We start from the raw sequence: 17357 nt of genomic DNA on the forward strand, positions 1-17357 counted from the left end.
AAAACGTTTAAAATATAACACCAAGGAAAAAGGATAAAATCTAAAGAGCTATATCCAAAGTTTGTATCTAAAATTTAACTAGAGGCCGGGCATGGTGGTGTATGCCTGTAATCCCAGTGGCTTAAGAGTCTGAGACAGGAGGACTGTGAGTTCAAAGCCTGCCTGGCTTTGAACTCAACAGTCCTCCTGCCTGCCTCAACATCTTAGTAAGGTCCTAAACAACTCAGTGAGACCCTGTCTCAAAATAAATTATAAAAAAGGGCTAGGGATACGGCTCAGTGGTTAAGTATTTAACTAGAGCATGGTGGCACCAGGATTGCCTACACTCCTAGTGACTCTGGACTCTGAGGCAGGAGGATCCCAAGTTTGAGGCCAGCCTGGGAAACTTAGCAAGAACCTATCTCAAAATATAAAGAATTGGTGATGTAGCTCAATGGCAGAACATCCCTGGGTTCAATACCCAGTACTGGAAAAAGAAGTACAAGTCAACTAAATCCAATAAATTAATGGAGGGAGGATAAAAGGCAGAAACACTAACTCTGCTTCCTCTGAGTGGTGGGATTACAGTCAGTTTTTTTAAGACTTTTGATTTGTTGCCAAACTTTTATAATAAATAAATAATTTTTATAATTAAAAAAAGGAAACAATGTACTTACTTAATCCTGAGCACAGACTCCATGATAAGCCACTTTATATGACCTGTCCCCAAGTACATTCACAACCCATCAGAGGGGGAAAGAGCCTCTACTAGTAGTCTCAGGGGCCCCACCACTCCAACACCACCCATGGGACATGGAGCTCACCGTCTTCCCTGCAGGGGCATCCCACTCGCCCCTGCGCACTACGCCAAAGGAGCCATCTCCCAGCTTCTCAAGGAGGCGCAGGTCCTTCTCCCCAATGAGGCAGGTGAGGCTTTGCAGGGGCCCCTCGCCCACTGGACCCCCTGGGGTGGGCGAGGGTTTCCGGAAGGTGCTCTGAGAGTGGTGAGGGGGAAACTCAGCCTCCAGCCGCTTTCCACTGAATACCTGTTTGAAGGCAGCCAGGAGCAAGATGGAACCCAGGGCACCAGAGCCAGTCACTTGATTCCACCCTTCTAAGTCTACCTGCACCTCAGCTCAGCCTCAGAGAAGTTGAATTATATGGCCAGAGGACAGACTGGCTGGAAGTCCATACTCCCTCCATATCACACCCCCTACAGGGAACCCACAGCAGAGTGGCTTCATGGTAAGTATATGAAACAGACTGACTGGCATGCAGCCAGTGACTGTGGTGGCCCCACACCCATACGTGGGTACTGAGACACCACAAAGCCACAGGCACTTTGCTTCCTAAGTCTGAGTCTCCTCCCTGGCTTCCTCATGCTCCACCCCTCCCTTCCTACACTCTCTACCAATCACAGGCTCCAGCCCTTAACCCATAAAGTTGGGGCAAGAGCCTGAGGGGCCCTCCACAAACACCTCTCTGTCCATTTTTAGCCCTGGCCCCTACTCTGGGTTGACCATTTGGCGCTGTCTGTCTCCACCCTCCCTAGGGAGTCGGCTGCCCTTCATACTGCCCAGGGGAGAGGATAATTTTAGTATGAGGTTGAAGAGAGAAAGAGAGAAAGAGAGAAAGAGAGAGAGAGAGAGAGAGAGAGAGAGAGAGTGTGTGTGTGTGTGTGTGTGTGTGTGTGTGTGTGTTTACTGGGAAGACAGCTGGGTTTCTGGAGGAGTGCCTAGAATTAAGATCTGAAAAAGAATGAGGACTAGAGACATTGAGGTCCAGTTTGGAGAGGAAGGGGCCAAAGGTCAGAGGACAGGAGGAAAAAAGCTGTAACAGCAGCGGTGGCATGTCAGTCTGACTTAGCCACATTCACTGGGGTACCAGGGTATGGCTTCAGGCTGAAGATTCTTTCTGTCCCATTTAAAAGTTAATGGAACCTTATCTAAATGTGCTAGGAGGTGTCTCAATTCTGAGGGTCTCTTTTGGCCTCATTCCATCTTTCCTGCCAGTAAACTGGACTTCCTTATGTTTGCAAGCAATGTCATCTTATAAGGCCCTTCACAATCGTTAATTCCAGGATGAGCCTAGGCTCTCCAAAGCCCTGCAAGATGAGCTGGGTAATGGGACTAGCACTGTTGCTGAAGATACAACTAAAGTCTGGAGAGGGTCACAGACCTCCCAGAAACCTACAGTGAGCTGATGGGAGACCCCAAATCCCAGTACATACAAAGCTCCACCTTCCTGCCTTTACCAGCCCCAAGACATTCTTCCTTCTCTAAAACCTGGGCCAGGCCCAGAAATGTGTCCCCAGAAAAGGCCACAGGATCCCAAGAGACAGTCCTTTCGCCAGACTGCAGTCAGGAAATCTCTACTGCCCAATCCCAGTCCAGCTGTTCTGTCTTGCCCATCCCCCAATCTACGCCAGCCCTGAGGCCAGAAGTAGGGAGGGAGGCCCCAGCTGGATCATTTCCTCTCTCATTGTCTTCTAGACAATGGGCAAAGCTCCACTGAGTCAGACCTGGGACTGACTACACCACAGACCAAAATTAGGACAAGGTAGTCGGGGAGGCCCCCAAGGAAGTTATGATAGGGCCAGATGACCACAGATACCTAGAGACCATAAAGGGTGGGTAAGAGGAAATAAGGCAAGATGTCCAGACAGTCCCTACCACCCCGCACACCAAGAAAGGCCAGTGGCCCCAAGAAAGGCCATTGGCCCCAACATTCAGCCAGAACGAGGTTCAAATAGAGATGCACCGTCAAGATGCTCCTGTTCCCACGCACCAAGAGGGACTATGAAGACCTTGCTGCACACAGGCTGCTCACATGTCTGTCTTGGCCAGCTCTACAATTGCCCTGCTTGATAAGACCCTGGAGGAGGGAGGTCAGTACAAAGTATAGGGAAACAGAGCGAGATTATACCTGCCTGGGGAATGGGGGAAGGTTTCTAGGACTGGCAGCAGAGTGAGGCTCTTGAGGCTGCCCAGACCCCACTCTTCACTCACCCACCTTGCTCATCCAGGACTTGCGTTTGCACATGGCTTTCCTTCTCTTCACAGCTTCCCACAGCCGCCGTTGGCCTGCAAGGAAGGAATGAGATCAGATGTTATTAGATAGCCCTCACTCCCTGGAGAGGCTGCTGTCCTCCTCACAGGCTTCCTCGGTCCTCATGGAGTAGGCCCATCACTAGACACTGCCCACCACAATGATACTAACTAAATCAATCTCAACCTGCCAGGAGTTTCCATTAATCAGATGATCACTACATTCCACTTCTAGGCAATGGTTCCCAAACTAGATTGAAGTGTTTAACCACAAAAATTGAATAGTAGCAGTCTTTTCAACTCAAGAAAAATCAAGGTAATGGATTAAATTTTCTCAATTTTTAGTTTTCTTCTCATAAAATTTTCTTATGTTACTGGTATGAGAAACCAACTATCCAAGCTAAAAGCAGTATAAATTGATATCTATTTTAGCACATTACTACCCTTGCTACTTTAAGTTGAATGTACTGATAGGTTTCTAATGTTCTTTGAAGAATGCCATGACTTCTAGATGCTACAACCATTTCTTTAAGGAGAGAAACAAAGAAATGAGTTCAAATTAGAGGGAAGTTTTATCCTACCTTCTCTCTTTAGATCTCTGGGCACTGACCCCACTAGTATTCAGAATAGTAAACAAAATAGTCCAAATCTGCTTATTAAAGGGTAAGGGAATACATCCTACAAATATCTGATCAAACAAAAAGGGGTATGTATTTACTTTTGAGTAGCAGAGCCTCAAGTTAAGACTACATTCTCCTCAAACTGATTGACCTTTACAACTGCAAATTGTTCTCAGTGAATCCTGTGTGCAGCATCTATTGATGCCCCTCCCACTCCACCTCAGGGTCTCTGGAACAGGCAAACAGAGGTCTCAGCTGCCACCCCATGGAACCATGAGAAAGGGATTCTAACATGTGCTCAGCTGTCCTAAGGACAGAGAAGGTACTATTAAGGAGCATGAGAAAGAAGGAGCTTAAGTTCAAGGTCAGCCGCTGCACCTTAGCAAAACCCTGTCTCAAAAGAAAAAGGGCTGGGGAGGTAACTTAGTGGGAGAGTTGTAAGACTGGAAGACGCCACACCACACGACACAGATCACCAAAGAGGTTTCCGCTTTATTATAAAAGGCTATGTGTTTATATAGGTCTAAGGAGAGGTCTCAGGGCTGAGGTAGATAACAGGTCACCTGTTTATTTGCAAGCTCTTCCATATGTCAGTTCCGGAGCCCAAGAAGTTAATTCTAATTGGGGCTAAGGCTTCCCACCAGCAGGGTCTGAACATTGGCGGGGAACGTTTCGCGGCAGTGAAAGAAACAAAGAGGAGAAAGAGGGTCGTTAGACACCATGCTGGGGTTTTTCTCTGGGGTGCTGCTGCCGTTATATGTTTTCCCAACAAGAGTGGCCCTGGGTTCAATCCTTAGTACCACCAAAAAAGACAGAAGAAGTTAATGGTCAGAGGGGAAAAGCAAGGAAGGCAAATGTCCCACCTACCAGGCCGGCCCATGCCAATCTTCTCCAGGTCCTCATTCTTAACATATTCAAAGTGGGACAAACGGGTAACATTGAGGTCATCCCGAAGACGAAGGAAGTATTGCTGTAGCTGCACCTCAGACAGCAACTCCAGCAACCAGCCTGTGCCCTCCTCTGGCTGCATGCTGCTGCTCCCCAGCCTCTGTGGAGAAAGGAAAAATGGCTCAGGGACCAAGGGATGCAGGGAAGTGGCAAAGTGACATCTTACTATATAGATGCCTAGAACTGAGACCACCTGCTTGCTTCCCAAAACAGCTATACCTATATGTCCATATTCTTGCCATCAACAAGGGTAGAACTGCAGCAGCTAAGATATAGCCCTGGCCCTGGAACAGTCAGGAGTCAGAGTCTTAATCACAACATATATGATCTATGGCTGTTGTGACCAGAAATCACTTCTTTGTGCTCAATTTCCTCGCCTGCTTCTAAGTTTCCAGAGGTCTTTAAAAGCCCTTTGAAATCTGATTAAAAACTATATATTATTTCTTCAGAAAACAAAACCTACTTTTTTTTTAAGAGAGAGAGAATTTTTCAATATTTATTTTTTAGTTTTTTTCTGGCGGACACAATATTTTTGTATGTGGTGCTGAGGATCGAACCCGGGCTGCACGCATGCCAGGCAAGCGTGCTACCACTTGAGCCACATCCCCAGCCCAAAAACCTACTTTCGCTCCTAAAATTTTTATTAAAGGCTGAGGGTGTTTCTCAGCAGTAGAGTGCTCACCTAGCACATGTAAAGCCCTGGGTTCGATCCTCAACACCGCATATAAATAAATAAAATAAAGGCATTGTGTCCAACTACACCTAAAAAATAAAGATAAAAATAAAACCTTGATATAAAAAGAAACCCATCACAAATTAAAAGGAAATTTTTTTTAAATTAAAAAATTTGGGGGTGGTAATGTCCTGATACCCATCCATGGGCTCCTTAGATCAGATTTATCTTACAGAAAGATCTAAACGAAGTTCCTCCCAGATGCCTACAGGGCCACACCACAAAGTAAGTGGGACGGGTGGGGATCTGAGTGGGCTTTCAGACAACCTCAGCTCAGCTCCTGTCAATGGTTGTCACAAGAGACTGTGGCCCAGTATTATCAAAGCTTTCCATTTATTTAATATCAGACACCTAAATTTACGTAAAATCTTGCAGTTTTTTTTTCCAATTTCTTTTTTAAAAGTAGTATGTGCACATAGTAAAATAATCAAAAGGCACAAAGGAGTCTTATTATTTCCTCCCCTACTGCACAGCTACCTATCTCCCTATTCTCAAGGCCAGATGCTAATAATGCCTTTTACGTACCCCTTGAAACTGTTTTCCCCTCTCACAAATAAATATTCACACATTACCCACACTGTTCTGTTTCTTGATTTCATATCACACTTTTATCTCTCTCTTAACTTTTAAATGATGTCAACTAGTTCAAGTCTGAAAAACACACAGACACATACACACTGTGCTGGCAAAACAAAACATCTGCAGGCCACAATCAGCCAATGAGTACCAGTAAGTGACCTCTGACCTACACTCTCAGACCCAGAGAAAAAGGCCAGTGGCACCTTCAAAAGTAAACAGGCTGACCTACCAGACAGCAGGCCCAACCCTGTCCAAGTAAAATAGGTCCGTCAGGCCAGCCCCTGACCATTACTGCATTTCCAATGAGGAATACAGGCAGGAGGGAAAAGGCCAGCTGTCCGGCTCAGGGCCAAGCAATTCTCCCTTCACAACCTAGCGGTGGCCTCATCCCCAGCTCTCAGAACAATAAGATGCACCAAGAGAAACAGGCACTCACAACCCAGGCCCAGCATGAGCCTCCTGCCCCCACAGTTCCCAGTGGTCCTGCCAACTCAGTGCCAAGAGCTCAGACTTTCCCAGGCAGCTTAGAGCAACACAAAGAGTGACAAATGGGAATGAGAAGCCCTCAGTTCAAACCCTGGCTCTTCCACCAAGGCAACTGAGCCAGGCAGCTGGGCCAGCCGGGTGGTTTCCAAACTTAAAGCTGTAACCCTTTATTTGGATGGTTGTCATAGGGAAGCACATCCCTCTAGGGCACATTTTTGGTTGTTACAATGTTGGGTGGGGGACACTGAGACATTTAGTGGGTGTCTGGAGGATACAAACATGAGTTATCCTGCAGTGCACAGGACAGTCATAAACACTGTCCCAAATCCCACATAACTTAATTCCTGCAGGTAGAAAACATTCATAATCCTCCACACCTAGACTAATTCCATTTTACACAGGTATAAGAAAGTATTTTCACAGTTTCAATATGCACTGAGTTTTTCTTGAATGAAACTACTATGTAAACTGAAAGAAGATTAGATTTTGCTTTATTCAGAACATAGTAAAAGCCTACTATTCAGAAAAATGTCAGTGAAGGCAATCCACCCTTATTTCAAAACTTTCCTGTCAGCACTTGTAGACATTGCCTTTCTGAGGTCTTAGAATCTGACAACTTCCTATGCTGTTCAATATTTTATGTGTTCAGTATACAGATGTATACTGAATACATAAAATATTGTCAACTACTTCCATTTTATTTCTCCTAAATAATAAAGTTGGCATTATGATTATCTGATACTACATATAGTAAACTAGTTACATTTCTATTGTATTTAAGAAGAGTAAGATTTTTTAAAATACAACACTTCAAAACTATGCTTACTAAACTTTTAATTGTATTAACTTGTTATCCTCAGCAAAAATGGGGGTTTGACATTTAAGTGGATGAGCATCAATGCTTCCCAGAATAAAGCCCAAAGGTACACTGTGAAAACCACTGGCCTGGGCAGGTCTCCCTGTAGCCAGGCCAAGCAGAGCCCACCACCATTTCCATCATCACTGCCTTATCCCTGGAGCAAAGTGATCCCACTGGTGATACAGCTAAGCCTCAAGAAGTTTGCCACACCAGGGCAAGCAGTCTATAGGTCCCCTCCACTCCTTTCCTTCAACCAAGTCTCAGGGCCCCAGGCTCTCCTATTCCTACCCTCCTCTGGGCTCTTGAAAGCAGCCCAAAGTCATGCCATGGGTGATCAAGGCTGAGGAAAACCCAGAGGGCCTATCCTGAAGCTACTTAGAAAGCACAGCCTGGTCTGTACCCTTTCCCTGAAACACCAGCTAAAAAATTGCTCAGCTGAACACCCCCCACCCTGTTCCCCAGCCTAAAGAACAGGATGGCTGCGTAGGGGGTGTGTGGGAAGACTGGGAAGAACACTGGGATCCCAGTGAGAAGAAAGGAGTCAGGGTCCGAGTCCTGTCTCTACTGCTAAGCCCAGGGTGACCCTGGACAGTTTACCTCCCCTCTCCTATCTCCACCTCCAGCCCATTTCTTTGTCTGTTGAAGCAGAGTATTGCCAAAACTTCCTCCAGTTCAGACAGTCCAATTCTGCGTGTTCCTGGCCCCCAGCATGGGGTAGATTTTGCATATGTGTGTCTGACACGTGTAGCTGACATACAAGCACACACTTGAGCGAGCTCCTGCTTCTACTTTTCTAACACATACGAATCAGAATGAATGTAGCAGATGGAAAGGAAAGACCACTTTGCCCAGAATCCCCACTGAAGCCCTCACAGGAGGTGTTCTACAATATCCCCAGTTTTCCTATGCCCCTCAGTAAAGTGCCGCTGATGAGGAGCTGCCCCTGTCCCAGCCAGTCCAACCCTAGCCCCCCACTCACTGTGTACAGCCGTCGCCGAAGTCTGGCCAGGAGAGGGAAGGAGAGCTCTAGGCCAGGGAACCGACGAGCTGGAGCTGCCGGCATCTCCACAGAACTCAACTCAGGTCAATGGGGCCGTGGCCTGGGAAGTGGGCGAACAAGGGCCTCAGCTCCTGAGTTTTATGCTCTGCCCAGAGGGAAGTTGACCAGAGGTCTATTCCAAGTCCTCCAAATCTCACACAGGGGATGAGTATGAGAAATGGGGCAGAAGAACAGAGTAGTCCCCTCTGATTTACTGCAAGCCCCGCTGTACTTCTACAACTGGCTGCAGCCTGGGTCCTCTGTCTGTTTCTGTCTTCTCTCCAGTGCAGTGGCCACAGCTCCAGCCTTACTCCCTGGCTCCCCCACCCGATTGCTGCCTGCCTGTCTGCCCGCCTTTCCTCCTCCCTCCCTTCCCAGCTGAGCAGCTCTGACACTGGCTGAAAAAGGACCTTTCTGAATCACTGCCAAGAGGGCAGGAACGGGAGGGGGGACTCTTCCTCCCAGCCACCCGCACTGGCCCCCCTGCCTCCCCATACACAAGGCCCCCTGTCTCTGGCTTCCACTGCTGTCCTCACAGTTGCAGACAACTCCTGGGATTTCATGGTGCGGGTGATGTGACTCAAATAGCATGTGTGGACAAGGGGTTGCAGGCCCCCATAGAGCTTATCTAGGACTGGGGACTAGAATATAACCTGAATAGGGATCATGAACCCCAGAATCTTGCCCAGAACCCCCACTGAAGCCCTCACAGGAGGTGTTCTACAATATCCCAATCTGCCGGGCCCTGCAGATTGATCCTTCAGGAACCCTCCCCCATCCCCAAGTCCCAGTCTTGGCTGGGCGTCTCCTGGCTCAGTCCCTAATGTTGCCCTGTTACCCTGGTGCCCGACGGAAATAGGAGGCCCACAACTTGCCAGAGTGGGGCAGTCCAGCCAAGAGCAAGGGCGGGGGGAGTGTGAAGATCTCCACCCCCTACCCTAAGATTGCCTTGTCTGCCTGCAAAATGCAGGGTGCCTCCTTCCCAGCTGGCAAAGGTCTCAAACAAATATGTCCCCAGACCTCTGCTGGGATGCATGTACAAAGCTATAGGATCCCAGTCTATAAGATACCTCTTGTATAGCACCCCACAGAAAAAACAGACAGCTTAAGAGGACTGAAGACACTCTATCAAGTCCCCATAGGCCCCCCATGTTCCTAGAGCTGACAAATGGTCCCTCTGCCCCTTCTCAAAGGGTGCCAGCTGCTCTTACAAACCCCTCATTACGGCCCCCAAACACACCTGACAGCTGCAAGAAGTCCTTTCCTGCTCCCCATCCCCCCGGCCATGCCTGAGGAGCCCCTGTTTCTTGCACACTGATCTCTTGTCCCTATTCAGCTGGTCATCAGTTCAGGGAACCCCAGCTGGCTGGCAGGGTAAGCAGCTGGGGTTAAGAGTTTTAGGGATTCAGCATCTCAGGCTCTCTTTCAAAGGCCTCTTATAGTGCTTAACATTCCTGGGGGTTTCTGCAGGAACAGTCATTTCCTATTCTGATGGGGGTAGGCAACCGTCAGTACTTCTTTCCCTCTCCCTGTCATTTACCACATAAAGCTATGGACAGCCAGGTACAGCCTCCCCTCAGTCCAAGTGAATAACTAGTCAGAGAGGTAGGTCAGAGCTAATGGACAAGAAAAGACAGAATAAAGTTACCTGGATAATTACTTTTTCCCAAAAGCTAGCAGACCACATCCTCAGACTGGAGTAGCCTACTATCATCTATCACGTACCACCTTGAAGGAGACCCAGTGACCTGTGGTTAGGAGATAACCTAAACAGGATTCCCTCTACTGCAAGATGAGGGTATTGGATCAGAACAGCCAGATTAAGAATTCTAGTCATCCCAGAAAGATGTGCACCAAAAACCCACCAGAATTCTATGCCTAACCCCTTCTCTGTTTTTATTACTAGGGATTAAACCAAGGGAAGCATCCATAGTCCTTTTAAAATATAACTTATTTGGGCTGGGGTTGTGGCTCAGTGGTGCAGCATGCGCCTAGCACAAGTGAGGCCCTGGGTTCAATCCTCAGCACCAAATTAATAGAAATAAAAATAAAAATTTAAATAAATAAGTAAACACACACACCTTATTTACTTATTTATTTTAGGGCACAGTCTTGCTAAGTTGCTGAGGCTAGCTTCTAATTTGCGACCCTCCTGCCTCAGCTTCCAGAGTAGCTGGAATTACAGGTGTGGGCCACCACACCTGGTCTGACACTTTTCTTAGGTGTACAGTAAGAACAAGTTCTAGCAGTTTTTCCAAGAAACACAGCTGTAGAGGGCTGTGAAGAGAAGCAATGAATATTGGGGGTAAGAGCCAGGTCCATTCCTGAACACCTTACTCCTAGCCATAGGCAACAGCCCCACACTTTCTGCCTCAAAACTCTCCAGCATATTCCCTTTATCCTATCAGCTACTGCCCCCTGTTGGCTAAGAGAAAAAGTGCTTGATCTCAAATGGAAGGGAAGAAGCCCATTAACAGTGACCACATTTTCCAAAGCTACAGGGTCGTTAACTTGATATATATACTCAATAAGCTGTAAATAGGTATGCCCAGGATACACAGACATTGTTCCCATAGAAGACTGAACTCGAACCCCAGCAGTGCTTGCTTCCTAGAGGGCATTACAGAAAGCCCAAAAGGCAGCTTGAGTCCCAGGGGACCTATGCACACCATGGCAAAGGCTAGCATCAGCAATTCGCCACTAACATCACCCGTTCAACCACTGCTCCCTCCTCCACACATGCATGCACACACGCACATTCATACATCATCATCATCCTTTACCCAGTCTCCTAGTCCTCAGGATGGGTCCCAGGTCCAGAAACACAGACACTATACTCCTAGGAGGCTGCTGCACAATGCAGGGTTGGGCCTCTGCTCACCACTTATGATGGGGCTTGGGCCTCAGGTATCTATTACCTAGGTGTTCCCATTACCTGCTGTCCCTCCTCACTCCCAGCCAGACGCTGGTAAGCAGATCTCTCCCCCATGAAGCCCAAATTTCAGCGTTAGGCCAGGGAGGGAAGCAGCAGCCGCCTGTAGCTCCCACCCCTCCAACAGCAGCGCCAGCGTCACTGCTTGCGTGGGGGGGGGGAGGGGAAATGGGCCTCGAGCATCCTCCAAGAGGGCAGGGATTGCTAAAGAGCCTCAGCTGGGAAATGGCTCTAGTTCACACCCGGCCCCATACCTTATAACTTCAGGTCCAAGAAGGGTGGCTGGAGCCTCTCCTGCAGGGTGTGCCTCTGTTCCCTTCCTCAATCCTGTCCACAGCCTCCATTTGACTATGCAGCACTGCTCCCCTCTGCCCTGCCCCAGCCAATAAAACAGCAAGATAGCTTTGCCAGGTATGATCCTCAAGAAAGACAGCGCGGAGGCCCAACCCTCACTGATCACAGAACCACAGCTCTTCTCAGTCCTTGACCCACCTCCAGGAATTCAGAGCAACTAATTAGGTCCTCTGGAATACAAGCACCCCCATATCCCATGATAAGGGAGGTCCAAATCTAAGACACCACAGAAGAGAAGTGTCCATTGCAACTAGACCAGAGTTCCCTCTTTCTAGACATCCTGGGGCCTGAAACCTATTCCTCCACCTGCCTCAGCTTCTACTCTGCTCCAAGAATGCCAGGAGCTCAACTGCTCAACTTGTGTAGTTCCAATCAGGTACCCCACCAAGCCACTCCTCACTCAATCATGCAAGTCACAACTCCCACACTGGAGGGAGACAGCGACCCACCTACCCTGACCTGCCTCAGCCTGTGCCTCATCTTTGCTGGCCTTGACCTCACCCTCTCCTCTGCACCTGGGAGTACAGGGCAGGCCTTCATACTGAAGTTCCTCTCCGACTTCAGAGTAACTCCAGAAGACTTCAGAGTAACTCCAGAAGCGTTGGAAAAAAATGCTCCAACACATGCCCACGCAGGGGTGCCTCACCCAGCCCTGGGGTGAGGCCATGGCCAGCCAACACAGGAAGTTCCACTGTAGAGGCTCCTCCTCTCCCTCTAGCCCCCAGGGTCCCAAGGTGCTACACACACCCTCTCATTCTAATAGCATCTGAAGCATCCACTGACTCTTTCCTACTAGGTACTTAGGGCTGAGCTCAGGATACCTTCACTCCTCCCTGGGTTGGGGCAGAGGGAAAAAAAATAAGACATCCCCTTCTCCACTCAGCTTCCAGGTTGAGGAAAGAGACCCCAGGAGGGCACTGGGTGAGTTTACAATAGGCTCACTCCTCATCTTAAAGCTTGATGGGGTATGGGCAGTACTCTTGCCAGGCAGGGGGTCCAGAACACATGGTTTTATTCTGTACAGAAGCTCCTTGGTATCTTATCACAGCCATGGCGAGTAACTAGTCTTAGGAACACCTATAGCTGCAGAACCCAAAGCCACCAAGCTGTGAAATAAGGAAAGCTGAAAATGCCACATCTACCCCTTCTTGCCCTAGTTGGATAAAAGATCTGATCCAATCCATTCTCCCCTCTTGTTTTCTCCCTGCCTCATCCCCATAGAAATCCTACCTCCCGACACCATCTTGTGACAACTACAAGAGTTAAACCACCTCTGGGAATCAGGGAACACCCCACATGTACACCCCTCTGGTTTTTATTTACCCCTTTATCATTCCATGCCATGTAACTAAAGGGAGTCAGGAGTAGCTAGGGACAGCCTAAGTCTGCTGTCCACTCCCCTCTTCAGAGGCTCTCCAACACCATCAGTGAAGTGGCATATCCACACTGAGGAGCAGACATGATATGCAATTTCCGGCCAAGAGATTTTTCCAAAACAAGCTATCCTATTCTTGGGAATATATGCCAACCTTACTCCAAACTGGCCCTCTCCTACCTCTGCCTCCCTCTTCTCCAAGACCAGAGGAATAAAAACACTTGGGAAGACAGGAGGACTTTCAGTTCCCCCTCACCACCCCATTGCCAGAGAGTTGTCTTGTCTCCCCATGTGAGCCCTACCAAGTTCAGTCAGCCTTAACTCACCTCTCTATGCAGGGCCCAAGCTTCTGGACCAAAGCCAGGAAGGATTCTCTCCAAATCTCATCCCAAAGGGAAATGTACCAAACAACCCTGCACCTTCAGGTCAGCCTGGTCTTACATCATACTGGTCAGGAGGAGGCTGGTCAGGGGCCAAGGATGAGAAGGGAGTGATTCAGACACACAACATAGCTGTCCACACCCTCTTCATCTCCATTACATGGGGCCCATTCCTTTCCATGGGGAGCCTGGCCACTGAGGTCCTGAGGGCAGGCAAGGCTAAAATGTGTTTGCAGGCAGTGCTAGGCCTTGAAGTCTCTTCACCTTGCTTAGCTGTTGCTATTTCCTAAGACTTTTGACCTCACCCTTTATTCTCTTGTTAAAGGATGATCTACTTCCTGGGGAGCAATTCCTCTACTACCAAGGATCCTATTTCCACCCTATGCTGACTACCTCTAATCCTGAGCTTCTAAAGCTCTCGCCTCACATTTCCAGACATTTACAGGATAGTTCCATCCGGAGGCTGCACAAGTGTCACAATCTGTAGTACAAACTGAGCTAATCATCACCCCCTTGAGCTCTGCTAATCCTGCTCCTGTATCCTGACTGAAAGCATCACAAGCCAACTCAGAAGCCATACTACCCATATCTAGCCAAGACTCCTCCTTCCTTTACCTCCTCTTCCACCAGGCCACTACAAAATCATGTTGCTTCAACCTCAGTATTCCCCCTCATCAATTCCCCTGGGATTAGAAATCACACAGACCTGAGCCAAAATCTTAATTTCACACTTTATAGATGGACAGCTTTTGGGCAAGTCACTTAACCCCTAAATTTCCATTTCCTTATCTGTAAAGTGTGGATAAACAAAATCTCCCTCACAGAGTTGTTGAAGAGTCAATGACTTGCCCAGTGCAGTGGTGCATGCGTGTAATCACAGTGGCTCAGGAGGCTGAGGCAGGAGGATTTTGAGTTCAAAGCCAGCCTCAGCAACAGCAAGGCACTAAGCAATTCAGTGAGACCCTGTCTCTAAATAAAATTCAAAATAGGGCTGGGGGTGTGTCTCAGTAGTTGAATTCTCCTGAGTTCAATCCCTGGCACCTCCCCCTGCCAAAAAAGAGTCAATGACAGACACAGTGGAGCCCACTTATAATCCCAGTGGCTCTGGAGGCTAAGGCATCATGAGTTCACAGCCAGCTTCAGCAACTCAGTGAGACCCTGTCTTAAAATAAAATACAAAAGGGACTGAGGAAAATGAAAATATGAAGAAAAAAAAAAGGGACTGAGGATATGGCTCAGTGACTAAGCTCTCCTGAATTCAATCCCTGGTACCCCCCCCCCCCAAAAAAAGAGAGAGTCAGTGAGAGAATGACTACAATAGCACTTGGCACATGGTTGACTGTTTTGTCATTGCCATCTTGAGGTAGAAGAAATAATAGGTAGAAAGGAGACCCAAAGGAAGGACAAGAAAATAAAATATTTTATTTAGAGACAGAGTCTCATTAAGTTGCTAAGCGCCTCACTAAGTTTCTGAGGCTGGCTGTGAACTCATGATCCTCCTGCCTCAGCCTCCATCACCACTGGGATTACAAACCTATGCCACCACACCTGGCAAGAAAATAATTTTAATCTAGAAGTTCCAAGTACTCTTCCAGGAGGTCTGTACTCTCTAACCCTATCTCCCTTCTAGGCCTATTATTCCCAGATTCCTTGGAAATCTGTAAGTCTACCTGAGCACTATTAATTAAACCCTCCATTACAGATGAAGCAAAGAGGCAGGATATCTTGAGGAAATCTATAATTCAGGAGAATTTCCAGTGCTATCAATCAAATAACGAAGACCACATTATCCTAATGATCCAGACCAGTATTGAGATTACCAGAATGATGATACCATTCCCACATACCTTCCCATACCCACCTCTCTTTAAAGAAGACCTGAGAACCCAAAGACCACATTTCTCACTCTGGAGATGGCCTACTCTCTCCCTCAAATGAATATTCCTTGCTTTGCCTCCAAAGGCATCTCTTTCAAGATGACCCTCACTTTCCCTTGAATGTATACCTACTTCCTAAATAAACCATCTGTGCCTGGTGACAATGTGCTGAAATTCTATTCTGCCATGTATGCAAAGAACCCCATTGGTTCCAAGTCAGGTTCCACCTTCTCTCTGGAAGCTCCCTGGAACCTTTGGAGACACCTCTTGTCCTGTGAGAGTATAAAAAGACCTGAGATCACCCCTCTTGCATCCTTCCATACTTCTGAGTCAAACTCCCTGTTGGCACGTAAGGTCCTTCAGGATCTACTCTATTTCTTCACCTCCACACTATCATTTATTTCAAATGTCTTGTGTCTCAATCAAGTCAAATGCTTGCTTTTCCCCAGCCTTGTTCCTTAATTTTAATGCCTCTGAGCTATTATTTGTGACACTTTTTATCTATAAAATGAACTCCTCTGTACCATTCAAGACACCTATCAAATGCCATCTCTTGTGTAAAATCCCATTTCCTATCTCCAAACCGTTATTTGTACATATCCCCATGTTTGTTTTTGTTAAAAGAACATTTATAAATAAGGGTTAGTAGAGGGCTGGGGATGTAGCTCAGTGGTAGAGTGCTTGACTAGCATGGGGGAGACCCTAAGTTCAATTCCTAGCACCACAAAAATTTAAAAAAAAAATTTTTAAACAAAAGTAGTATAAGCACATCAAAAGTATTTCAAAGGTTAAATTATCCACCATGCTCCAATTCTTAAAGAGTCACTCTCTGTAACTCTCTGTATTAGTATACAATTCTACTGAACGCCTGTATTACGGTTTACACATTGTAAAGTGCAATGGACCTTGTTGAGAGTTTGATGAAAGGACTTCAGCCTTAGTGACAGACAATGGAGAAAGTTTGCCTCTTTTCTTTTGTGTTATTTCCACTTTCCCCAGTGGATACATACCCACTGGTTACCCTCCCCCTGCTTCAGCTTTGTCCCTCCCCATTATTTCTAATCCAGAAAAGCTAGCAACTTCATGGGAAGAGAACTGTCAATCTCATAATAGCCACTCCTGTCCCAGACCCACTAAGCTACTTAGCTCCCACCAAGCTGTTTCAGACTCATGGATAACTCAGCCAGGCCTGAACCAGCCTTCACTAAGGGGCCTTCTCATCAGATTACAGAGAAGAGTTGGGCCACTGGATGCAAGAATGAAAGTCTGGGCTTGTCAGGCATCCCAGCTTTACTGAGAGGATAAAGGGGATCCAGGGAGGGCCAGGGTGGTGTGGCAAAGTACAGAAAAACCAGACACAGGAACCCTCCTATGACTTATCTACTCCTACTCCAATGGAGAAGGTGTAACTTTTAGAGAGGAAGGTAAAGGCCTAGTGAACAACACAACAAATCGTGCTGAACTCATCATCTGTCCCAAGTTGGTCCTGAAAATGTGATGAAGCTATTTCATTCTGCAGCAGCTAAACAGTAGTATGCCACCAACCCTGCCATCCAGATGTGAAACTGAAAACCCTAAAGTACTCCTGGATATCCCTCACTTCCCACACTCACACACAAGCACCAGTAATGTGTGACAGAAGACAAATTCCTGTGGCTCTCTGGGTCTCATGGCCATGCATGTCATGCATGTTCAGTGCCTTGACTAAGATGCCAAGAGCTGCCTCTTGCCCATCATCCTGCTCAGGCACCAACCAAGGCCCAGTAGTGAACCCAAGGAAGAGAGGAAAGTAGGTGGGAAGAAGGATACAGTCCAACTCTCAGCAGTCTGCCACTCTCGGAGGTCTTCCAGGGTTTGCACAGAGGCTATCCAGCTGGTTACCCTGCCCACTGCTGGCTCAAGCCTCACCCCATCCCACCCCACCCCCACATCGAGAGTCCAAAGCTGAAGGGAGCTATTGTTGGGCCCTGGAGGTGGGGTGGGGAAAGGAATAGTGGTGAGGAGATTCAGAACAGTTACTCTGCAAGAAACACTGCTCATCCCCTTCAGACTTTGTCTACATCAAAACCCCAGGACTAGAAACATAAAACCCATGCAGGCTGCAGAGCTTAGAAGAGCACGGGAGAGAGAGAAATGTCAGGGACTTCAA

The 17357-nt window shown here is 47.5% G+C and overlaps 1 protein-coding gene across 14 annotated transcripts in view; it reads right to left on the reverse strand.

Annotated features, from left to right (window-relative positions):
* Tnk2 (tyrosine kinase non receptor 2) overlaps positions 1 to 17357 on the reverse strand; it is a 74396-nt gene that overhangs the window by 43740 nt on the left and 13299 nt on the right. For 11 of the 14 annotated variants that reach the window (XM_078043977.1, XM_078043973.1, XM_078043975.1 and 8 more), the window contains 4 exons: positions 8231 to 8351; positions 4514 to 4694; positions 2992 to 3062; positions 804 to 1025 (listed from right to left, as the gene is read on the reverse strand). In XM_078043977.1, coding sequence (XP_077900103.1) covers positions 804 to 1025; positions 2992 to 3062; positions 4514 to 4694; positions 8231 to 8314 — 558 coding nt within the window. In that variant the 5' untranslated portion in view covers positions 8315 to 8351. Of the gene's footprint in view, positions 1 to 803; positions 1026 to 2991; positions 3063 to 4209; positions 4277 to 4513; positions 4695 to 8230; positions 8352 to 17357 lie in introns of those variants that run through there. The other 3 variants (XM_078043978.1, XM_078043981.1, XM_078043983.1) reach the window with 3 other exon arrangements.

The sequence above is a fragment of the Ictidomys tridecemlineatus genome, chromosome 3 (genome assembly GCF_052094955.1).
Source record: "Ictidomys tridecemlineatus isolate mIctTri1 chromosome 3, mIctTri1.hap1, whole genome shotgun sequence".
NCBI classification, from domain to species: domain Eukaryota; kingdom Metazoa; phylum Chordata; class Mammalia; order Rodentia; family Sciuridae; genus Ictidomys; species Ictidomys tridecemlineatus.